At 46.7% G+C, this 25,306-nt stretch overlaps 1 protein-coding gene across 10 annotated transcripts in view; it reads right to left on the bottom strand.

Moving 5' to 3' along the window:
- The window catches only part of ZFPM1 (zinc finger protein, FOG family member 1), a 133,671-nt gene that overhangs the window by 36,393 nt on the left and 71,972 nt on the right, over window positions 1–25,306 (bottom strand). For all 10 annotated transcript variants that reach the window (XM_061594168.1, XM_061594169.1, XM_061594165.1 and 7 more), the window contains 2 exons: window positions 21,844–21,975; window positions 15,914–16,009 (listed from right to left, as the gene is read on the bottom strand). In XM_061594168.1, coding sequence (XP_061450152.1) covers window positions 15,914–16,009; window positions 21,844–21,975 — 228 coding nt within the window. The remainder of the gene's footprint in view (window positions 1–15,913; window positions 16,010–21,843; window positions 21,976–25,306) is intronic.

Consider the following 25,306-nt stretch of genomic DNA (forward strand, 5'->3'; position numbering starts at 1 on the left):
GGAGTGTAGATGTGGCCGTAGCTTTTGGTAGTGGGATAGTAGCAGCTAGGGTAGAAGGATTTCTGCAGCAATGTGCATTTAAAAAAAAAAAAACCTCTGGAAAATTCATCAGCATTTTTAGTGCAAATTTCTTCTAATAAACACGTTTTGTGCATAGTTTTGACTAATATACACACTTTGGCAAAACAATTTTCCTAATAGAATGCACTTTGTATGTTATTTTCACTCAAATACTAATTTTGATGCATACTTTCCCCTAACATATGCATTTCTGTAAACGCTATTTAGTGGCACAGCAGCATCGCAAAATTTGGATCTGCGCGAATTTCAAAGGGTTGCTGCATTTCAGTTCTCGCATTGTTTTGAAAAGTGCAAATTTGATAGATTCACCTTTAAATGTGATTGGAATAGAATTTCTCTGCTGTCCATAGCTACTTTTACTATTATTGTTGCTCTCTTTATTGTTATTTATGAAGCCCAGTCAATGTGCATGGCCTTTCACAGCATAATAAGATGGATCTCTGACCCATGGAGCTTTCAATCTAAAATTTGACAGGGGGAGGTAACAGAGGAAGGAGGAGGAAAATAGAGGCAATCGGGAAAAAGGAAAAACAAGTATTCCCTTCTGGAACATGTACTTCCATTTCAACCCCCACTGAAAGCAAGCTGAATGAGGTTTGTGCTGAAGGCTTTGTGGAAAAATTCCATCTCAAAGAGGGGCTTGTAGAAAGAGGAAGAGGCAGCATTACCTCATTCGGGGTAGCCAATGTGTTGCCCTCCAGATATTGCTGGACTTCATCTCCCATCATCCTAGGAATCTAAAAAGGCATCGATTTCTATTCTCTCAAATTGACTGCTTGCAGCATTGTTTCTGTTCCACTGCAGTTCAGTTTATGATAAAAACTACGTTATTCAGCTCTCTGTCTGCTGTGGTGGACTTCTTTGTAATCAGTACTTCATTACTGAATTATTCATTTTAATGCAAAGGAAATGCAGTATAAATGTATATGTGCATGTAATCAATTACGTATCATCTGCAGACTGAAAACCACCACAGCAGAATACCAAATGTATTCACTGGATTGATTTAGTTTCTGGATGCGGGACAAATAAGGGAGAACATGAGCAATTTCTGCTCCTGTCAGAGTCCTTCAACATCCATGTCCTTAACCACTAGCCATGCTGGCTGGGGCAGATGGGAGCAGGAGTCCAGCAACATCTGGAGGGCGATGTGCTCGCTGGCTGCCCCTGGCCTAGTTCAAGGCCTAAGGGGCAACAAGGGAGAAAAGACAAGAGCCACTGAAGGGAGGAGAACTATGGCCACGGTGCTGAATCCGCTACAAAGCGGCAGCCTCCCAAACAGCTGTGCTTGGATCCCAATGGGCAACCATGGCTGGCCATTATGAGAAAGAGGGGGACCCAGCCTCCACAGGCAAGGGTTGGCAAGCATGCTAGTTCAGAATGACCCTCCCTTGTTGATGGGTGAAAGTACAGAGAGGATCATTTCCGAGAGGTAAGCTTGCCACGACGTGAAAGCCACCACTTGCCCTGTGGCATGAACCCTTCCCCCCAGAGCAGTGGGGAGACCCGAGGGCAGTGTTGCCGGGTACCCACACGTAGACAAAAGCGTTCACACACATGCAGGGAATTGCAGGTGGAGAGAGCCCTGCTATTGCGCTGTTGGCTTCCCGTTGGGACATTTGGCATGCCACCCCGAAAACAGGATGCCGGATGAGATGGGCCCCCTCTGGCCTGTCCCCAAAGGGGTCTTCTTATGCTCTTACACAGTGACAGCCTGCCCAATCGCTCTCTGGGTTCACCTTCATAGTCCAGCTCTTACTCTCCTCTCCAGTTCTTGAGCGCCCCTGACAGCCCAATGCCCCAACATTCCTCAGCCCCCCCCACTTTTGTCCTCCACACCAGGTCCCATTTGTTTATCCCACCCACTCAGCCCCCTTGCTGTCCTGCATCCACCCTCCCCATACACCCCTCTAGAGAATTTCTCATAAACCGGAGTGCTGGCCGGCTGGTCTTTGATACCATCAGCTCCAAGGAGAAGGGACAATAGGGAGATGGGCTCTGGAGGGCCTGATCATATCCTGGCAGCAAGGGCGGTGTATTCAGGCCTGGAATGAAGCGTGATCCTATCTCCCCTGCCAGGGTGCGTGTTATTGTGTCTAATAAAAGGAGGGACTCTTCACGGCCTTTTCTTCTGTTTTACGCTGCCTTATCAGCGACGGCATGACCCACCTTGCCTCTCCCCTCCTCCCATCAAAATCCCCTACCTAAGTGGTTCTGCTCCAGTAGTACGGCACACGGCTTCACCCTGAGCCATTTAACCCTACAACAGCCTTTCCCAACCTTTGGGTCACCAGATGTTGCTGGACTACAACTCCCATCAGCCCCAGCCAGCATGGCCAACGGCCAGGAATTATGGGAAATGTAGCCCAGCAACATCTGGGGACTCAAAGGCTGGGAAAGGCTGCCCTAGAACATCCAAAGTAGCATGGAAGGGGGTCTCAGAGCATTGCATTTAATTAATTAGCTAATTATAAATAATAATGATAATGACAATAACCATCATAATAATAGATTTAGTTTTCTAGCCCGCAGGCCCTCCCTCTCAGGAATTCAGAGCAGCCTACGTTGTTCCTTCTCCTCTCGCCACAACCCTGCAAGGTAGGTTAGGGCGAGTTTCATGGATGAACGGGGCTTTGAACCCAGGCTTCGACAGTCCCAGTACAACCTCTTAACCGCTACGCCACGCCAGCTCTTAAGCAGACCCCTCTCGGAACGCAAGGAACACATCCGCGTCTGGGATGTTCTGCCAAACGTCATGTGCTTCGTGGATCAAGGCTGCCTTGGCCCCAGCATGCAATGGGCTCCTGCCACCCGGCCCTCCCCTCCTGCACAGTAATCTAAAACAAATAGGGCTATCTAGTGTAAAACTCTGCTTTGAGCGATAAAGGAAAATAGCTGGAATAATTTTTCCCACCCACACATACCAATGTGAAGGGGAAGACACACACACACACACACACACACACACAGAGCACAAAAGATAATCAGGAAGATGGTGGCCAACCCTGCCCTGTCCATCAGAACGGGCCGTCCCACCTCGCACTGCCCTGTGCTGCCTGATAATAAACCTTGAGGTTTGCAGAGAAAACTTCAGGCGGGTAGAGATTACTCAGACAGGAGTCACAGCACAGATAAAAAAAGAAAAGAAAAGAAAGGAAAGGAGCCCGGGGGGGGGGAGCTGGAGGAAAAATAAAAGTCAGGGAAGTGGGAGGGGGGAGAGTGTGTGCTGTTTTAATTCAATAGCAACAGTCTCCCTTTGGAGGCTGCATGGCTCAGACTATATCCATAATTATTGGCTATAACAGCAAAATGGAGCCTCCAGCTCCAGTGGCGGGGTACCTTCATCCTATGAGCCTCAAGGGGGATGGCCTCCTCACAAGCTCCCCAAGGGCACCTGGCCAGCCACAGTTGGAAACAGAAAGGTGGACAGATTTATGGATCCAGCCAGGCAGATTGTTATGTAGCAGCCAATTCCTAACAGAGTGTGCTGGGAATGAGCCTTGCTGGGGAGAAGACTTTTCCTGGAAGAGAGATTTATTGGTGACAATCACTTATGCAAGCTACGTCAAACCTGCACGTTCAGAGGCAGTCTATCCTCCAGCACAGCATGCTGGGTGGGAAAGTTCCAGGGAAACATTTTATTTCCTTTGACGTTTCCCAGGGCCATCTGCTTGGCCTCAGTGGAATTCAGGATGCTGGACTCTGTAAGCCCACCTTGGTGTGATTCAGCTGGGCTCCTCTTTATGATGCTCTAACCACAGGGGCGTATGTGACCCACTAGGCACCTTGAGAAAGCAAGTTCATCAAGGATAAATCACTGGCCCACCTCTCCTGCCACGGGATCATTATCTGGCCTTACCTTCCCCATCTGTAAAATGGGAGAAAATAATGACCCTCACCCTAGGAATGCTTTGAGGACCAGCGCAACTGGGACATCAACCAGCCCAGAGCTAAGCACCTTAATCTCCTGCATATTTTGGTGGGAAAGCTAAGCAGATGCTTATATCTGTTCAAATCAAGGAAGGCTATAACTTTTAGTCGAATGATTGGTTAGATCAGCCCTTTTCCAACCTCTATATGTTCTCTAGATGTTTCAGGCTACAAATCACATCAGCCGCAGGCAGGATTTGAATCTATTAAAAAAAGGTGTCCTAGATTAAATTGGCCAGCAAATTTAAAAATAAATTATTTTTTAAAACAACTATTTATTTATTTTTACAAACAAACTCTGCAGGTGGAAAGCACCATCTTAAAACAGGTGTGTCCTCTGTGTGACAGACAAGGGTAGGGATGCCTCTTTGTTGATGGCAGCTGTAACACACATATCATTTAAAATGAAAGAATATGTGCTTTTGTGCCTTTAGAAATAGTTTTTTCCTCACATGCAAGTATATGCAAATTTAGTCAATCAAATAGCTCAAAATAATACAATTAAATAAACAACAGAGCTACCTGAGAGTGCTTAACATTAGCTGAATCATGCCCAGCAATACTGAAGCAGCATACCAGTCAAGAGTGCAGCCTTATAAAGAGCCACATATCTGTTAGCCTATGGTGAGTTAAGAATCCCCTCCAGGAGATTATCCAGAGAAACTTTACAAAAGTTAGGTTTACCCTGCAACACCTTTTTTTCTTTAGGCCCAAATGACTACTTCAGGAATGGGTCTTGGGGTGTATTCTGAAGGCAAGATGTGTGGCAATCTTGCTGAAGCTAAGCAGGTTTAGGCCAAGTCAGTGACTTGATAGGAGACCTCCCAAGAACCCCTACGTCTGCCACCTTGAGTTCCAGAAAGGCGGGACAGAAAGGTAGTTAAACAAATAAATATGTGGGGTAGGTAACAGTAATGCCTGTGGGCTTGTCTGCAAGATTTCATGAGAAGTTTTAGGGGATGGGGGCTTAGAGAGCAAGAAGAAGCTTCAGGCACCTCCAAAGCAGTGGCACTCCCTGCCTCTGACTCACTGGGGAGGAAAAAGTCCACAAGCAGCCCCTGTAATTGATGGCAAAAGCTCTTTACTGGGAGACAAAAAGAAATAAAAAGTGACAGATGATCCCACATAAAGAAGCTCAGGGGGTCACAGATATATCAGAATATTTGTGTGAAAATAAAGTGGCCAATAAAAAGGAAATAGGACAATAAAACTCAAGGCTGAGTTACAGGTTGGGAAGGTGGCCCAGCGCAACCCAATTATTTCTCCCCTTTTCAAAAGGTGCGTGCAGAGCTTGATCTATCCACGAGGCATGACTATCACTCAGCGTGAGAGAAGCTGCAGCAGAGGGACACAGCCATCAGAGCAAGTCTGGCTTGTGGTGTGCCCCCCCTCCAGCAGCATCCAGGAAACATCTCTCAATTGCACAGAGTCCTACATCTTTCTATACCGTACAAATCTAGATCCAAACGGTGGCAACTTCAGCTTGTTATCTCCATGCTGCTAGCTTTAAGGGGATGTCCGATGTTACATTTTCTTACTGGTACTTCACAGAAGTTATTAGGGATTAAGTGGCCAGCCAACGGGTCAGGAAGGGTGCCCTATGAGGCTAGAACAGCCTTCCTTAACCTGGTGCCCTCCAGATGTTTCAGACTACAACTCCCATCAGCCCCAGCCACTGTTGCTCTGCAGAAGCTGTTTGAAAAAGGTATACAGTCTCTGGACATGGGGTTCAATTTAGCCATAAACGACAGCAGCGGATAGACCTCACTTCCATGACTTTGCCAACCTCCCTCGAAAGGCAGCCAATTTAGTGGTCATCACCAGCTCTCCTTCCACAACCTGGTGCTCCCTGGGAGGTTTGGACTACAACTCCCATCCACCCCAGCCAGCATTGGGAGTTGTAGCCCACAAACACCAGAGGGCACCAGGTTGGGGAAGACTGTCTTATAGCAAAGAATTCCATGAAGGAGAATATCCACCACCTTCCCTGTTCGCACTGATGACGTTTTCACAATTGCAGCTGTAAGCTCAGCTACAGCCAGCTAGCGACTCTCCAAGGAGTTACCAGGACAGACCTTCTTGTGCTACAGACTGGGATCTGTCAGGACTTTGCACCCCTCACTCTCACTTCAGGGGCGCAATTCAGAACAGGCAACCCACCCTTTTGGGGGGCAACTGGAAACTCCCAGAGGGTGGTGGGGAAGACGCCACGAGCCACACTTGCTAGGACCGGGAGTCAAGTGGAATGGGCAGCTACATCTGTAAATGCTCCCAAGTTGAGGATTATAGATTATAGCTATCAGCTATTTGCATATCAGAATTTTAAAGCAGCCAAGACCCCTCCAACGAACAAGGTCATAGCAAAGATTAAAAAGAGAGAGGGATAAAAAATCCTTCTCATTTTCCTCTCCTTCCCTTGACTTTCTCGTTTCAGTCGGCGCAGTCATGCACGGTACTGTCAAAAATGCGATGGGTGGTCATTTATCCCCTCACACCCAACCGTGCCCGGGAGTCTGCCCCATCGAGGGCCGGGCTGGAGGAATGAGGGCACAAAAAGGTTGAGTGCTTAAAAACAGGAAGAACGGGAGACACCAAACCCCACTGATAACACATCCCTTAAGAACTGAGGAAGGACCATAGCTCTGTGGTAGAGCCTCTGTCTTGCATACAGAAGGTCTCAGGTTCAATCCCTGCTATCTCCCATTAGGGCTGGGAAAAGCTGCTGCCAGTCAGTAGTGAGATGGGAGGACCAACGATCACATTGACTGTAAGGCAGCTTCTGATGTAATGAAGCCCTGAAGATCCATCTAATCGGCCAACCTACTTCTGTCAAAGGCAAATCCAGAAGTTCCCCCAGCAGAGCTTGAAGGCAAGAAGCCTCTCTCTCATTACTGCTCCCCAGAAACTGGTATTCAGAGGTAGCCTGCTTCTGAACATGGAGCTTCCATATAAACATCCAGGCTGGCAGCTGTTAACATGCCTATATGGTCATTGCATTGTACCCATTTTACTGCTACCTGAGATCCTGTTATCTAGAGGTGCTGGGGACTGAACCTGGGACCTTTTGCATGCAATAATTTGCACTGCCACTTAGCAAAAAACAGGCGCCTTGCACCTCCTTCTGCCTGGTATTTATCGAGAAAAATTCTCTTCTTGATGAGCAACTGTAGATTTCACACAGAACATAGGAACCTGCTTTATCCAGAGTCAGACTCTTGGGATCATCCAACACAGTTTTGTCTACAACAGGGATGGGCAAAGTGTGGCCCTCCAGATGCTGTTGGAGTCCAACTCCCAGCATGGCCAATAGTCAGGGGTGACGAGGTTTGCAGTCTGGCAACATCTGGAGGTGGCCACATGGTCATAAGAACATCAGAAGAGCCTTCTGGATCACAGGCCAGTGGCCCATCTAGTCCAGCATCCTCTTCTCACAGCGGCCAACCAGATGTGCCCAGTGGGACCCCCGCAAGCAGGACCTGAGTGCAGCAGAACTCTCCCCACCTGCAGTTTCCAGCAACTGGTGTTCGGAAGTATACTGCCTCCAACAGAGGAGGTAGAACATAGCCATCAGAGGTAGTAGCCACTGATAGCCTTACCCTCCACGAGTTAGTCCAATCTTCTTTTAAGCCATCCAAGTTTGTCACACCAGGCAGTGGCTCTCCAGAAACTCAGACAAGGGTCTGTCCCAACCCTCCTTGGAGATGCTGAGGGTGGGGAGAATGAGACCTGTAGTGTCAGATTCTGCACACGCTTGCACCTGCCCCAACATCTGGTTCCAGACTACTTTTTTGTAGCATCCCTACTGAACCCCTCCAGCCGTGGTTGGGAACCTGGTGCTCTCCAGCTTCTGTGAGCTGCAGCCGGCATGGCCCATGGTCATGGATGATGGAAGGTGTAGGACGGCACCACGTGAAGGCCCTCAGGTTCCCTCCAGGTTCAGAAGAAGTATACTTCTCCACGTACCGATCCCTGGAGGGCAACTGTGCAGCACGGCTCTTCATCTGGTTGGCCACTGTGGGAAGATTCTAGACTAGATTGACGGACTGTCAGGAACCACTGACCACTGCCACACATGGCGAGCCACATAGCTGCAGCCTCTCAGGGAAGAAGCTTCCAGATCAGGCCTGGCTCTGCCCACCCAAGCTAGCTATTAGTTCCTTCTGGTCAGGAAGGAGTATATAAGGACTTCCTTTACCAACTTCTTAAGCAGCTAGGGCTTTTCAAGAACTGGGGCCTCTAAATGCCTCAGTCCTGGATGGTCAGTTGTACTTGAAGAGAATCAGAATGAAGGGGGGGGGAATAAGGCAATGAGGAGTCCTGGTGCACCTTACAGACATGAATCCCCTCATGCATGCCTTGCTCCAGGGTTAAGGGGGACCTCTGGCCCTCCAGATGTTGTGAGACTCTAGCACCCATCAGCCTGTATGGCCAATAGCGATGGGGGGGGGGAGAAATTAGTTTCAGTTGGCATTTAAAGGTGAACCCACCTAATTTGCCCTTTCTGAAATAATGTGCAAACTGAAACGCAGCCATCCTTTGAAATTTGCTCTTCCCCAAATTTTACACTAGAGTAAAGTGTGCATAAAAAAGCACATATTGGTGAAAATGACATAAAATGCACTATATATGGGGAAATTGCTTTGCAAAAATTTGTCGACTGGGCAAAATTGCATATAAAAATGGGCATATTAGGAGAAACCTGCACTAAAATGCGGATGGGTTTTCGCAAGGCCTTTTTAAAAAACAGATCTCAGATCGGTGTGGAAATATGAAGAACTGAACCTAAGACTGGAAAAATGAGAAACTGAGAGAAACCAAACAGGACAGATTTGCCCGTCCCTACATTAGAAAATATAATAATGCTGGGAAAAACAGCAGGGAGTAGAAAAAGAGGAAGGCCAAACAAGAGATGGATTGATTCAATCAAGGAAGCCACAGACCTGACCTTACAAGATCTGAACAGGGTGGTTCACGACAGATGCTATTGGAGGTTGCTGATTCATAGGGTCACCATAAGACATAATTGACATGAAGGCACATAACAACAACAAAATGGCCAACATTCAAGGGTGACGGGAGTTGGCATCCGGCAACACCTGGAAGGACACGTGCTCCCCATCCCAACGCAGGATATTAGACCCCTAAAGCATCTCTGCCAGACACGCCCTGCCAACCATTGCTCTCATGTGTCCAAAGGAGGAGAATTCACAATCTTCCAAGAAGACCTCGTCCCCCACTGAGTTGTCCTTAGAGCATCAAAAAGAAAAAGAAAAATCCACCTCTAAAATATCAATATTAAGAACAATTATTTTATCACTATTTCCTTTATTGGCATTTCCTTTCAAAACATCACTATTTCAAAATATCGACATTAATATCAATACTTTTTGCAAGAGGAAAAATGGATCAGTAAAAGCAATGGCCTGCGGACAGAGAATGAACTCAAATTGATACTGGCCTGTTAGGATGACGGAATGCTTTCAAACCAGTGCTGGCCAACGGAGCTCAACCCTTCCTTCCAGTGACCAAAGGAAACAGGAGTAAAAAACGGGTAATCTCACCAGCACCGCCCTAAATACTGCTTACAACTTCCTCCCCTGTTCTGAGACAAGAACCTACATATGTATGTAGGTGTTTCTGTGCCACCATATCATAATATCATCGTGGTGTACAATGGTGAAATATAAAACACCATGAAAAATAAAAATACAGATATTCATTTGAGGTGACTGGCTAATGAAAAATAAAATTAAACAGCTGTCAAGAAGATAAGAAGAGCCTGCTGGATCAGGCCAGTGGCCCATCTAGTCCAGCATCCTGTCATCACAGAGGCCAGCCAGTTGGCATAAAGAGAAGTCTTCAGGAGATGCCTGAAAGCTCAAAAGGGAGGACACCTGCTGCATCTCTGCTGGAAGCGGGTTCCACAGCATGGGTCCAGCAACTCTAAATGCCTGACTTCTGGTTGAGGCCAGCTGGGCCTCTGTAACACAGGGGACAACTAACAGCCCTCGTCCAGATGATCTCAGCGATCAGGCTGGGATATAAGGGCTCAGGCAGGCCTTAAGGTATCGCAGACTTAAGGGGCTCAGGGCTTGTACAAAAACCTTGAACCTGGTCCCGTAACACTTGGGCAGCCAGGGTCACATGCTGCCGTCGGTCTGCCCTCATCAGCAGTCCAGCTGGGGCTTCTGGACTAGGCCCAAGGGCAGCACTGCACAAAGCCCCACGTATGATTCTGGAGCTCTGCTAGCGAGCAGCCTGGGAGTAAGAGGGAATGGGCTTAGCCCCTCGACTGGCTGTGGAGGCTCACCAAGATATGCCCACTGCCATTCACCGGGGATGCCCACAAGTGCCCGACTGAGGCAGGCTGCCCGGGATGCCAACCTGGGCACTCCAGCAATCAGCTAGCTTCTCCCTGAACAGCCAAGCTAATGGGAAGGAAGGTGCTGGGAGGGAGAAAACTTGGTGGCCCCTAGGTGCTTTGAAAAGCACAACTCTCTCCCACTCACCCCCACCAGCCTGGCCTCCACACACCATCTCCCTAGCCTGCCATCCCTGACACACGGCGGATCCTGCCAGATAAAGAAGAAATTCAGGCTGCTCAAAGTTTCCCTTTCTCTTCTTCTTCTTCTTTTTTTACCCATTCCATTCCTGATAAGTGCGGTGCCTGCACAGAGACTGATAGAAGCCCTATCGCAGCGGTTAGCGCGGAAAGGAAAAGCCTATCGCCACAGCATCGCCGGACTCACATCAACTCCCAGCCACACAGAAATTAATATCACTCCAATTACCAGAGTGGAGATGGGCTGCACGGCAGCGATAATAAAATCTCTTTTACATAAAGAATGCAAATAACCAACTCCAGTGGGGGCGGGGGAGGGGAAGGAAGAAGGAACAAACTTGCCACCCTTACTCTGGGGGCTTAAGAATTTGATCCAAGATTCAGCCTCAGGACCTATTTTCAGCACCCAGGAACTTAGGCTGTGTATCCATCATACATTTAAAGTGCACGATTTCCCCCAAAGAATCATGGGAACCGCAGCTGGTTATGGTGCTGGGACTTCTAGCTCTGTGCAGGGTGAACTACAGCTCCTGGGGGGACACCATGTGCTTTAAATGTATGCTGTGTACACAGCCTAAATCAACAAAATCACTAACTGCATTTGCGGCATCTGGGACTATTTCCTGCAGGAAAAAGCACCTGAGCATGTTCAGAGTATACTTTCTTCACGTGCTTGGAAGCCAGATCTTTCGGAGTCCCAGCAACCTCCCCTCCTCATCTCAGAAGTAAAAAAATAACACCCACACCATGCAGTGATAGATGTTGATGCAAACAAGACCTTACCATGCAGGTTCAGGCTTGCAGGGGTTCCACAAATGCAGGGGAGTGATCCTGAACATCTCTCTACACAGAGTGGGGAGAGGCAGCAGGAGGTGCTTTTGCCAGCCTTAAAGGATGCAACGGAATATAAGAGGCTGTAAGGAGGTTTTACCAGCAACGTGAGGAGCCTGCATGCAGGAGTGTAGTCATCCAGGGTCTCAGGGGGTCTTAGACCCTTTACTTTTTTGGGAGCAGGGTCCCAGCTGTTGTAATTTTGCCCAATCTACACATTTTTGCAAAGCAGTTTTCCCCTGACAGAATGCATTTTTGTTTGTCTTTACCCTGGGTGTGTATGCATTTTGGTACAATTATTGCAAAATTTGGAGACATGCGAATTTTGAAGGATGGCTCTGTTTCAATTTACTTATTGCTTCAGAAATTGCCAGTTAGGAAGGTTCGCCTTTAAATGTAAACTGAATCAAATCTGTCCCCCTTCCCAAGAAGCAGAGGATGGGCTGTGTCATCAGCTGAGTATCCTACCCTTTGAGAAAAACAACCACCACCCAGTTCTTGGGGATGAGCCCTTAGCCAGGGACAAAAGAGAAGTGAAGACAATGGGAAGATATGATAGTACTGTTCAAGTACTTGAAAGGTTGTCATTCAGAGGAGGGCCAGGATCTCTTCTTGATCATCCCAGAGTGCAGGGCACAGAATAATACGCTCAAGTTGCAGGAAGCCGGATTTTGGCTCAACATCAGTTAAAACTTCCTAACTGTTAGAATGGTATGACAATGGAACCAATGACCTAGGGAGGTGGTGGGCTCTCCAACACTGGAGGCATCCAAGAAGCAGCCGGACAGCCACCTGTCGGGTATCCTTTAATTTTGATTGCCGCATTGAGCAGGGGGTTGGACTCGATGGCCTTATGGGACCCTTCCAACTCTATGATTCTAGGATTCTATGAAAATCGAGGTTGAAGGTCCAGGAAGCAAAGCTGGATATAAACACTGAATCCACCTCTTATATGTTGGGAAATCCCTTCCACTGCTCCTGGATCAATAAAGAGTGGTGGTGAAGAGAGAAGAGGAAGCTTAGGGTGGGAGGGAAGGAGAGGGTGTTGTGCCAGGCAGGCCAGGCCAAGGATGTGCAGACCAGCCTCACATCCGTCCATCGAGGGCAAAGGGGTTGGGCTGGGAGAGAGCAGATAAACCGAGGAAGAGACAGAGCAGGAGGAGGAGGAAGAGGTGGGGAAGTCCTGCAGATATATTTCCGGCCAATGCATCTAGGAAGCGCTGGGGATATCAGCCTGGCTGTGAACTGACATTTGCCTTCCTGAGCAAGGAGCCGTCTGGGTGTGGGAGGGGGGTAGAGGGAGAGAGAAGGAAAAGTAGGCAAACACTTTTAGAAGTCCCTCCACATTTCCCTGGTCTCCTGACCTGAATCTCCTGCTTTGATTGTTGTTTTAACTGTTTTTAATGGTTTTAATTGTTATACTCTTTTAATGGGCTTGTTTACTATGCATTTCACTTATAGCTGTTTCAGTGCAGTTGTCTTACTATGTATTTTAATTACAGGTAGCTGTATTTTTGGCTTCATTCTTGTTATTTTGCTGCTGACTTATTTGTTTGTGAATTGTCTTCTGGAAATGAAAAGCGTAAATAAACTATTTTAATAACAATAATAATGATACTCTCAAGGCAACTGCTACTGGGGAGAGGGAGAAAAATCACATTTAGGAGGCCATGGAAGAAAGAGGCACAGCAGCCTGCGCTCAGGACATCTTTACAAAATGCCCTGGGGCAGGCCAGAAGGGTGGCGGCGGTAGTGGTGGTGGTGGTGCTTGAGTGCATTTGGTCTTCCTTAAATTTAAATCGCAAAAGCTGGAGGCATTCAATACGTTTAGACTCAAGAGGAGAGGAAAAGAGCAAGGAGAGCAAAACAACGAAGGGCCCTCCCACACAAATACGTAAGAAATTATGAATGTATAGTATACATTAGGGACCTGGTGCAGTCTAACTCACAGGCCTGGAACTAGAGTCTCATCCTTGAACCATCCTAAGAGATTGCAGAGAGAGCCACTGATAGTGGTGGCTGTTGCCCACTAGAGCTGGTGGGGCGGAAGGCAGGGAGCCCAACAGTAGGTGGAGCCAGAGCCAATGACAGGCAAGCCAACCAATCCTAGGTTTGTCTCCATCCTCCTCCTCCCTCCTCTGCCTGACATCAGCTCTTCTCTCCCAAGACACACTTTCCCACTTCCCTCCAGCTTCAGTGTCGCTGGGGTGATTATGACCTGCGTTTTATGGAACACATCTTAAAATCTCTCTCAGCAGCCTCTGCCCATCTTTGCTATGCCTAGAAGCCCAATCTCACTTGGCCAAAGGTTTCAAAGTGGCCTACGTCTCATGGAGAATCAGGCGCGGTATCTTCTTGTCATGTAATGGGGGTGGGAAAATGACAAGAACCCAAAAACGGAGCTCATCTAAGCCGGGACTCTAAATTGGGGGTCACTTATTTCCATTCTGTTCCCTGGTTCCTTCCATGACAGGGCAACTAAGGACCCCATCGTCACACAATCAAAGCCCATTGGGACACTTCCTGCCGGAAAAAGGGAGAGAGTGAAAGGAAAGCAATAGATGGTTTTTGCTGCCGTTGCTGTTGATAAAAATCACTAACCAACTACTCTGGAGTTGGTCTTGCGGTTGCCGTGATGTTATCGGGGTTTCTTTGTAGTGACAGAAGCTCACATCTGTGGTCCTTGGCTACTCTACTCATTCAGAGAAGCAAAATGTGCGGCTGAATAATTCTATAACAGATCAGGCAGGGTGGGGTGGGGTGGTTCTCTTCACAAGACATAACCAGCACTTTGAAACCCAGAGATCCAAGCACCCTTAGAGTGTTCTTAGCAGGCAATAGTAAGCTGTGATTATTAAGGCTGCAATCCTACACATACCTACCTAGGAATAAGTCCCATTGAACTCATTTACTTCTCAGTAGGAGTGTACACATTGCATTGTAAGAACAATAGAGTTGGAGGGAGCCTATAAGGCCATCAAGTCCAACCTGCTCAATGCAGGAATCCGAATGAAAGCATTCCCCGACAAGTGGCTGTCCAGCTGCCTCTTGAATGCCTCCAGTGTTGGAGAGCCCACCACCTCCCTAGGCCATTGGTTCCATTGCAGTTAGCAAGTTTTTCCTGATGTTCAGACAAAATCCGGCTTCCTGTAACTTGAGCCTATTATTCCATGTCCTGCACTCTGGGACGATCGAGAAGAGATCCCAGCCCTCCTCTGTGGGACAACCTTCCAAGCACTTGAACAGTGCTATCACATCACATATCACATGACCTTCTTGAGTCCAGCTGCCCTGTTCACCTCTGCTTTCTTGTGGCAAGAATTTCCACAGACTCACAGAAACACAGGAAGCTGCCTTATACTGAGGTCAGGCCATTGGTCCACCTAGCTCAGTATTGTCTACACTGGCTGGCAGTGCCTCTCCAGGATTTCAGGCAGGGGACAGTTCCCAGCCCTACCCGGAGATGCTCCCAGGGATTGAACCTGGGACCTTCTGCATGCAAAGCAGGTGCTCTGCCACTGAGCTACGGGCCGCTCCCCTATCATTCTAAAATTCTAAATAGACATCCATCCGTTTCCCTCCACTACAGATCAAATAGAAGTGAGCTGCTGTTCACCAGCTCATCACACACTCCCTTATTGATCCACTAACAGATGGAGGCTGGCACACCCAACTGCTTCTCTGCATGCCTTGTTGGCTTACAGTTGAAAGTCCGGGGGGGGGGGGAGGGAGGGAATCACAAGTAGCATCCAGACTTCCTAAAGCTCTGAATTGGGATCATTCACAATACTCATGGCTCTTGAAGTTATTGCTGTTTCGAACTTAGAAGCCGCTTCAGCTCTGCTGCGCTACTGCAAGGTCCCTGCATTTGAGGAGGAAAGGACATGTTAAAGGTGGGCCTTCTTCCTAAGAGTGGGCAGCTTGGGACTGTATGCAGCACTGTACTAAGGCAAATGGTCTTTAGGACAAGGATTTCTCCTTGCGCAGTGTAATGTTCTCCCCCTCTCCCCCACCCGACATCCCTTAAATCTTTTCTGGGGGTTCCTCCAACCCTCCAGAGCAGATTTGGGGACAGCACAGGATGTGCGTGGGGGGAGGAGGGGAGAAGTCTTATTGTGCTAGTGGCAATCCTTCCGCTTGCACAATTATTTAGTTGAACACTACCCTTTTGCTTTATATTATTAAAGAAGTCTTTGCATTCTTAGGAAGACACTGCCCTTCAGGATTCTCCAAAAAGTGCCAATCAATCAATTAAAAAAAAACCCTTTGATGAACAGCCTTTGTTTAAAAACCAATTTTGAGCACTCATGCAATGAGCAGGGTGGATGTTTAGTGAACATCACTGGTTGGATAGATCTACGCTGAGTTTCAAACTTAGGAAAGGACCCAGTTTCATGTGAGTAGCAGAAGTGTAGACACGCCCATACGCTGAACATGGTATTTTTCATTGCGCAGCAGAGTTTGGATGGGTTTTAGCTGGGAGGACAGAGAAGAGGCGAGGGGATTTACCTGGCCCGTTCCATAGCTTCGGCTCCTGGGGCTTTTCTGGAACCTCTTGCTTATCAGGCTCCTTTGGACTCTCCAAATTCTCTTTGAGCTCAGCCTCTGAAAATTGAAGGAGCAAAATGTCACTCAAAGCCCGTGAAGAAAATACAGTCAGTGGCCTGGGGTGCATCAGGCTCTTACAGGTCTGCTGAGCCAAGTCACATGATCCGCTGCAGGACGTGCACTCAGATGGCTGCATCATATACAGAGCACTCGCCATGGCTAAGGAGGAGGTGTTCTTTGGAGACAGAAAAAACATCCCTAGCTCCCCAAACAGCAGGTGGGATGATCAGGACTGGATTGTACTGCGTTTGGAGTGTACTATTTCACACTGTAGGTAAAAACTCATATGCCTGAATATTCCTGTACTCAAAACAACCCATCTCTGTATACTGAAAAGGGGTGTGTCGAAAGGGATTTAAGCTTAGTTTTCTTCCTGATACCACTGTTTTCTACATGCAGGGATTTATTTTATTTTACTTTGTTTGCTAGAAGAGCATTCAACCATGTGAGCTGCCTCAACTTGCAGACTGAAGCAGTCCAGTCCAATGACAGGTTTACCACCTCGTGTGCTGTCTGGGAGAATCAGACCTCAGTGAATGGATTAGGTTATCACAGGATATCCAAAAACTAAGCATAAGTAAAGCCCAACAGTAATAAGTCTGGTATTTAACAATTGACCTGGCTCCCAACCAAAGAGAGAAAGACTTGCATATTATGCCAGAAAGTCCCAGGACACCTTCACCAAAATACAGGGAGGCTTGCGAGATAATAATACATTTCTTTGGTCCAGTCCTTGCCTCCCCCTCCGCACCTCCTAATACCTCTACATCTTTCCTCATACCTGATGAACAGAAGTAGACCCCCAACAACTAACAATACACTACAGGAATAAGTGTTAAGATATCTTTTGTGATATGCTTTATTCTGTTTAAAACTCATTCAAGGAGTTTATGTTCTGCATGAAGAAAAGGCCAGGCCTGTGACCCAAATGAATTATGCAAATAAAAATATTTGCATCATTTATTCTGATTGCAGAAGGGGCAATGTCAGGGAGCTGCGTAAATTACTGATCACTACCTCTCTTGCTGAGCCTCATTCTGGTTATCAGGTTTCACTAGGCATTGTCTATCTGTTTTCAGGCTTATTTGGAGCCAATAAGGACTAGAACCTTAAAAAAAAAAAGCAGTCACAGCCAACATTTATATCCTGCCTTTCCATCCAAGTCAGCTAACAGCAGTTAAAAAACAACAGGAAAAAAAGCCAATAACATAAACTAAAGGAAGATCTGATCAAATCAGTAGCAAGCAGTTTGAAAGCAAAATATGTTATACAAAAGAGTCATCCAGCATTACCAATCGAGCAGCGTCAACACTAAAATGCCAGGAGGATCAATCACAACTAGCTATAAAGAGATTAAAAATAGCGTCCTAGAAAATAAATGTTTTTTCTGAAAAGAAAAAGCCATCAGAGTGAGGGTACCGGATGGGCCTCCCAAGCAAGTGGGAGAAGGTCCTGCCTTACATGGAGTCAACCCTTGGTCCATCTAGCTTAGTACTATTTGCTCTGACTGGCAGTGGCTCTCGAGGTTTCTCTCACATGTTGGAGATGTCGGGGATTGCACCTAAAACCTTTTGCAGACACAGTGTGTGCTCTACCACTGAGCTCTATCATTGAGCTGTGGTCCCACACCAACCTAGGAAATTGCCTTATACTGACCCAGACCACTGGTCCGCTGGCTCAGTATTGTCCACACCACCTAGAAGCAGCTCTCCATTGTTTCCCGGACTTATGCGGAGAGTGAACCCAGGACTTACTGCACGCACAGCATGTGCCCTACCACTGAATGCCAGTCCTTCCCCAAAGAGATGGGACACAGCTGAAGATCTTACTGAGCAGGCAAACCCAGCAAACTCCCAGGATGCTCCGGGCATGCATGGTGCAAAGAGAGGAAGCACAGCTAATGTCATCAAAGCACAGCAGCTGCGACGGGATGATTGGGGGGCGGCTTGGAGCTGTTTCCCCGTTTCCCAGACACCCCCCCCCCGTTCCAGCTTGCTGACAAAAAAAGAAAAAAACAGAACTTACTTCCTGGGACAACTTTCCTGCTGGTGTACTCATAGCAACATGATGACAATTATTTTCCCTATTAACTGCTGTTTGAGATGCTGCTGATAAGCCTATCTGCGTAAGACAGCGTGAAAGATTAGTGGGCAGAGGGCATGTTTGCCTTTACATCCAGGCCCCGAATAACCACTGCAAAAAAACCACACGGCCCAATCGATGGGCGCCATAAAGGTTGCCTGGAGGTGGTGACATCACAGGCCATTGGTGATTATTAATACAGGTGATAAGGCGGGAATGGGGGGCAGGGTGGATGATTAACATCAAATAAATCAATCGCCGGGTATAAAAGTCCCATTATTTTTGGCTATAAATCAAAGTGGTGGCATATTGATTGTTATCCTTCGCGCTGAAAGCTTTTTGCTATGCGCCACAGGAGCAGCAGTTATTGCAGCCGGCGTGTTATCGTGCGCTATCGCCTCCTTTTATCGCAACACACTAGTACCAGGTGCACTGTTCAGACTGGAGCTGCTCTCCCCAACCTCCATACCCCCTCCACAGCCCTCAGCTGGAGGCTCTTGCAGAGAGCTTCAAAAAATCAGATAAAGGAATCTCTCGCTCCCTTTCTGCAGACCAGCTTGGTGGGTCGAAGTCTGTCATCACATAAGCCACTTGGCCTTTCACATGCCGCCTCTCCTGGTCCCAAACATTCCGCATGCCCCAAACAGAGTTGCTTCCAAATATACAACCACACAGCCGGGCGCACCTCCTGCTGGTGGCGGTGGTGATGGTGAACATATGCTGCATGCAGAAAAGCACTCAATGTGCATGTGTGCGCAAAAGCAGAGAGATTAGACGGTCAAGGGTCACCAAGTAAAGTCTGACATTTATCAGGGAGATAATCAAATTATGACTATTACTAGCCACAATGGCTCTGTTCTAGCTCCACCACTGGAGGCTGTAGGTCTCCAAATGCCAGTTGCTGGGAATCACAAGTGGGGAGGGTGCTGTTGCACTGAGCTCCTGCGTGGAGGTTTCCCATCTCGCTGGCCATTGTGAGAATAGGCCGCTGGACTTGATGGGCCACTGGCTTGATCCAGCTTCTGATGTTCTTCCTATATGCTCTCTTGTTACAAAGACAAAAGAGCCAGCTTTAAGAGTTTGCTTCGGGGCCAGCTAGATAATGAGAAAATGAAACAAAACTATGGCTTATTATATGCCCCATCACCAAAAGAAATTTGTTTTCATGAGAACTCAAGAGAGGCCTTTTCCACTTATTATTCAAGCTGGTTTTGTGGCATTTTATTATATTGTAAACAAGCTTAGGGGCTCTCACGAGGGCCAAAAAGGTACAGCTGCACCTGCCTTGTGTGTGGAGCACACACTGCACATTGGAAGCTACACAGGTTCCAACATGGAACATGTTTCATCAGATGCTGAATTTCTTTTTTTTGTACAGACTTTCCCAGAAGGGTGAATTGGCTCATGTGCAGTATCTGGCCGCCCCCCTCAAAGCTGTTTTAGGGAACCTAGGATGCCACATAATACAGAGTCAGACCCTTGTTCCATCTAGCTCAGTACTGTCTACACTGACTGGCAGCGGCTCTCCAGGTTCCAGACAGGGGACATTCCCAGCCCCACCTAGATATTTTATTTATTTATTAAACTTATACCCTGACCTTCCTCCCAGTAGGAGCTCAGGGCGGGGATTGAACCTGAGACTTTGGCCACATTACCACCAGACATTTATTCCACTATTATTCTACTTTAAATACTCATGGCTTCCCCAAAGAATCCTGGGAAGTGTGGTTGAGAGTTGTTGGGAGGCTCCTATTCTCCTCAGAGAGCTGCAGTTCCCAGAGTGGCTTAATAATCAATCTCTCTTCAAGGGTACTCCACGAATTGTAGTTCTGTAGGGGGAACAGGGGTCTCCTAACAACTCTCAGCACCCTTCACAAACTACAGTTCCCAGAATACTTTGGGGGAAGTCATGACTATTTAAAGTGGAATCATAGTGGAATAAATGTACAGTGTGAATGCAGCCTTTCTGCATGCAAGGCAAATGCTTTACCACTGAGCTAGGACCCTTTCCCTTTAGAGCTTGTATTTTTCTTGTTTCATACTGCTACAGTATCTTATAATGTTTAGAGGCTTATAAATAATCTAAAATAATGATAATAAAAGCATTTCTAAATCAATAAACCAAGAGAGCGAAACAGACGAGACAGAGGGGGTAAGAGTTGTCCAGCTAGACCCTGCCTACATACATAGAAGGTAATCCTGTTCATTTTGTGGGACTTTCTATAAGCACACACAGTGACACGGCCTCTGTATCCCTGCCGGTTGCATGAACAAGGAGCAGACTCTCTATTGTTTGGGCCAACATAGGTTGTAATTTATTTATTTTTTATTTATTTTGTTGCATTTATATACCGCCCATAGCAAGTAGCTCTCAGGGCGGTAAACAGAATAGGATAAAATACATACATCATAATAATAAAATCACAAACATATAAGACACAATGAAAACAAAAGACAATTAAACAAAATATAAAATATGTAAAAATCTGGGAGGCAGAAGCTGTGCGTGCGGGAGCGTCTGTGTTTTGCATTTCTAGGTCAGCATCCAGCTAGCCATGTCTGCAGTCTTTCAAGCCACAGAAGCAAGAAATGCAGCCCCTTAATTAGATTACAAATTGCTGTGGAGAGTGAGCAGAATTTATTGATTGAAATTTGAGCCAGAGCAGGAGCCGCTGCTGCGACACAGAGGCTGTAAGAGGCTGAGCTACAAATCGCAAAATCCCCACTTGGAATCTTGTTTCTCCCGCTAGCAGCCTTTAGGGAAGGCTCTTCACTCTCTCTTCCACACAGCCCTTCACCTGCATTGTGGGGACACGATAGGGAAGTGCTAGGATTCTGCCCAATTCAGATTTGGTACCAAATTTTCCATTAATTTTCTTATTCTCTGTCGTTGAGGATCGGATTTTTATGTAGCGAGTTTCTGCGGCTATTTTCAAAAATGGATTAAAAAAAAATCTGCCTCTAAAAATATCGATATTAAGAACAATAATTTTATCACTGTTTCCTTCTCATTTAACCATATTTCTTTTCAAAATATTGGTATTTCCTTTCAAAATATCAATAATAATATTTTTTGCTAAGGGAAAAGAACCAGATCAGTAAAATGGACAAAGAACAAACTTGACTTGATCCTGGCCTCGTAGGTTGACGGAATGCTTTCAGACTGGCACCAGCCAACGGATACCATCCCTAAGACAATAGTACTATTCTACCTCATAGGGCTGTTGTAAAGATTCCAAGATAATGTAACGTGACCTGCTTTGAGCGTGTTAAAAGCCGTAAGTGTTTTTACAATTGAGGCTCAGCTGAAGAACACAGGAAGCTGCCTTTTACCCGGTCAGACCCTTGCTTTATCAAACTCAGTATTGCCTGCACTGAATGGCAGCAGCCCTATCTGGAGATGCCAGGAATTGAACTTGGGATCTTCTGCATGCAGAGCATGCGCTCTACCACTGAGCTATGGCACTACCGTTGAATGACAAGATCTCTCAGTTCCCAGGAAAACCTGGCATATGTGAAACAAAGAGTGCTTCTGAGAATGAGCTGATTGCTGGTCCTCCACTGCAGGATAACCATGGCTAGCCTTTTGCACCTCAGAGCAGGGGTGGGAAACCTGTGGCCTCCCAGGTGTTGTTCACCCCTGACAACTCATGCTGGCTGGGGCTGATGGGAGTTCAGCAACATCATGAGGTTCCCCGGTTCCCCAGCCCTGCATTAGAGGCCAAGGGGCAGTGGAAACAGGAACTTACTTTCGCTGCAAGGGGAGCCGGACAACTCGCCTTCCACGGAGCCTTCGTGGTCAGAAGCCCCTCCCTCCTTTTCTGAAAGGCTGTGGTCCTCCAAAGGAGTTTCGTCCCCTTCCTCCATCTCACCAAAAGTGCCTGCAAAAGCGCAAAAATAAGGTCAGAAATTTTGCAAGCATTTTCCCTCCCCTGCTTAAAGAGATGAGTCAGCGACTGGCTGCATAATTTTGTTAATAAACCATGAATGATGCAATTAATGATCCGCAAAGTTCGAGGCATCCTGGCCCATCTATACAGCACTGAGGCGACATTGGACAGCAGCCCCTTTCATCACATATGGATGGACTTTGGTGTCATGCTAGTCTGGAAACAGAGGAGGAAAAGTTCTCTAGGGGCGCATCAGGGCAGAAGCACAAAAATATCTAGGACAGCAGCGGGCAAAAGTCAGACTGGGATCTGCATAAATCTCTGGGTGATTTATAATAGATTGACCCACAATAATGTAAGAACAACAAGTAAAAATTCTCTGTCACGACTCCCCTTGTGCTAAGTGCTTAGCCTCCACGATCCTCACTGGTAAAACAGGAAGTTTTTTGTCCCTCCCTCATAATGCCAGAACTCAGGGACATTCAATGAAGCTGAATATACTGGAAGATTCAGGACAGACAAATGAAAGTACTTCTTCATGCAGCGCACAGCTAAAGTATGGAAGTTGCTCCCACAAGATGTGGTGATGACCACCAACGCGGATGGCTTCAAAAAAAAAAAAAAAGGATGAGACATATCCATGGCGGATAAGGCTATCAATGGCTACCAGCCACAATGGCTATGTTCTGTCCCCGGTGTCAGAGGCAGTAAGTGTCTGGATTCCAGTTGCTGGGAATCCGAAGTGTGCAGAGTGCTGTTGCACTCTGCTTGTGGGCTTCCCATAAGGGGCATCTGGCTGGCCACTGTGAGAACAGGATGCTGGACCAGATGGGCCCCCTTTGGCCTGATCCAGCAGCCAGGCTCTTCTTTTTAACTGCTTGGCTTTGACCAGCTCTCTTGGCAAGTTTTAAGTTTTGCATTAGAATCCCTAGGATCTTGCATAACTCCCATGGAGCTTTGTACTTATATTCATTCATCTGAAGTCGTTATACGCCACCCTTCAGCCAAAAGGTGCCAGGGTGGAACCACAGGCGATCTAAACCACAACCAACAATATTAAACAATGGTATTAAAAACAGCACAAAACACGGACTTCGGTTATCAATAAAACCTGCAGCACAGACAGAAATTCAAACGCCCAGGATGCTTCTCCACTACCCAAAAGCCTGGGTAAAGAGGTGTGAGTATGGGAACCTGCCGTATACAAAGACAGACCACTGGTCCACCTGGCTCCAAGGTTCCAGGCAGGGGTCTCTCTAAGCGACGCCTGGAAGTTGCCAGGGACTGAACTTCTGCATGCAAAGCACTGCCACTCCAAAGGCAAGGCACAACTGCTGAGAAAATGCATGGGCCTCCACGCCTCAAACCTCCCGAAGCCCAAAGAGCATCACCCCCAACCCCAATATGGGAAAAGTGTGTCCTGCCTTAGTAACCCTCCTGGATGCCACCAGCTGTTTCAGCATCTTCCACACACAGGGGCACAGGGCAAGTATGCCCTCTGCAGAGCGGGATGAGGAATGGGGCTGCTGGCTACAAAACTGGCCACGCTCCCACTGTGCACCAGGAAAGGTCATGGGGAGGACAGCTGCCTTTACTGGAGAACAGCAAACATTCCACTGACTCTGGAAATAACTTTCCCCAACATGGCACCTTCTAGGTGTTCTTGCACTCAGGTCAACGCTATAGACCCACAGGCTATGCTGACCTGGGCTGATGGGAGTCCAGCTGCATCTGGCGGGTAGCATGTTGCGGACTCAGGATCAGGATGATTAGGCCAGCCTTGCAGGATCACAGACAAGGCATGGACAGCAGAACAAAACAGTAAGCGGAGACGGAGTTCCAACGCAACTCCTTCCAGGGGATGGCAGAGAATTTGCCTTCATGTCTATATGATCTCCCACAACAGGTGACTCCCTAAAGAGAGAGTAGGGGGAATACTAGTTGCATACACACAGGCTGGGAGAGTCCAGAGGCGGCACACAGAAAAGAAAAGCACTCAGTGGCAGGCAGCCTCTCTCACCCATTCACACCCAGTGAGCATCAAAATGTAGTCGTTACACAATGTGCCTCGTTTCCCCCAGACTTGGATTGTCTCTCTACACGGGCAGGAATCCAACAGGCACAGAGGTAAGTATGTCCCCCACACAGCGTCAGGGTTAATTTGATTTAAATCACTTCTCTGAAGGACTCAATTTAATGATTTAAAGCAGTTTAAATCACTAGTGAGGAAGATTCTATTTAATCATCATTTTTTAGTAGAAGTACATTATTGTTTAATATAACCTAAATACATATTCAGAGATGTAGGTTTCATTAGAAGGTAGGTAACACACTAAGCAACTATGCTGAGTTGTTTTCAGATTAATTTTCATTAAAAAAATGGAATGATAATTTGGTCCTTTTAGTACTAAAGCACAATGAACTTGTGAAATCATTCAGGAGATGAACCAGCTCCAACTGTTCAATTATTTTTGTCATGATGTGCCAGAATCACCATCACCAAACAGGCTTTTAAATTGTACTAATAAGACTATTTATTCTTCTGGTTAGTTTTCCTCTTCAGCAAGCAACAACATTAACTAAAGATGCACATGGATTTTTGCATGGTTAGCTATTTCAGTTTTTAGATAAATGTAAAATTCTTTAAAAAATAAAATTTAGGCAATTTCAACCAAGTCAACACGAGAAGCTTAAAATATTGTGTGGTACAGTTAACTCAGTCTTCTTCACTTTTGTCTTCCTTGTTTGTTCAATAGAATAGAAATACATGCTTTTTCGGTTCCCAAATTATTTCTCAATTTAGAATGAATTAGTCCAAAGGAAGAAAAAATTCTCTCTACACCTGCAAAAGAGGTGACTGCTATTAAAAGCTGGATTGCCACTTCAGGGGTCTCCTCTTGTTGAGATCAACTCCATCTCCCCAAATTCTCTATCGATTGACCTTCTCTATTTTCCATAAACTGCTGTTAATGTATTCACAGAATATAATTAGAAGTTGTATAATTAGCATTCATGATGATATCTTTGGCCTAGGCTCTTTTTTTTACTAACTGTTTTAAGAAAATTTGAAACCTGATTTAAATAAAAAAAATCTGATTTATTTATTTATTTATTAAATAATTGATTTTGATCAACCCTGCCCAGTGTCATGCAGAGCACAAGTGAAGCCTACAGTGGCGACAGCGACCCCACCAGTGGGAAGTCAGCTGTTCACGTGCAGGGCTGCCAACCATTTTCTTCCCAGAGTTTTTCTGCATTTGGAAAAAGTGCACGACCAAGGGAAAGGCAACACGGGTGCCTACACCCAGTATGGAGACTCTGT

The sequence above is a fragment of the Rhineura floridana genome, chromosome 13 (assembly GCF_030035675.1).
Source record: "Rhineura floridana isolate rRhiFlo1 chromosome 13, rRhiFlo1.hap2, whole genome shotgun sequence".
Lineage (NCBI taxonomy): Eukaryota > Metazoa > Chordata > Lepidosauria > Squamata > Rhineuridae > Rhineura > Rhineura floridana.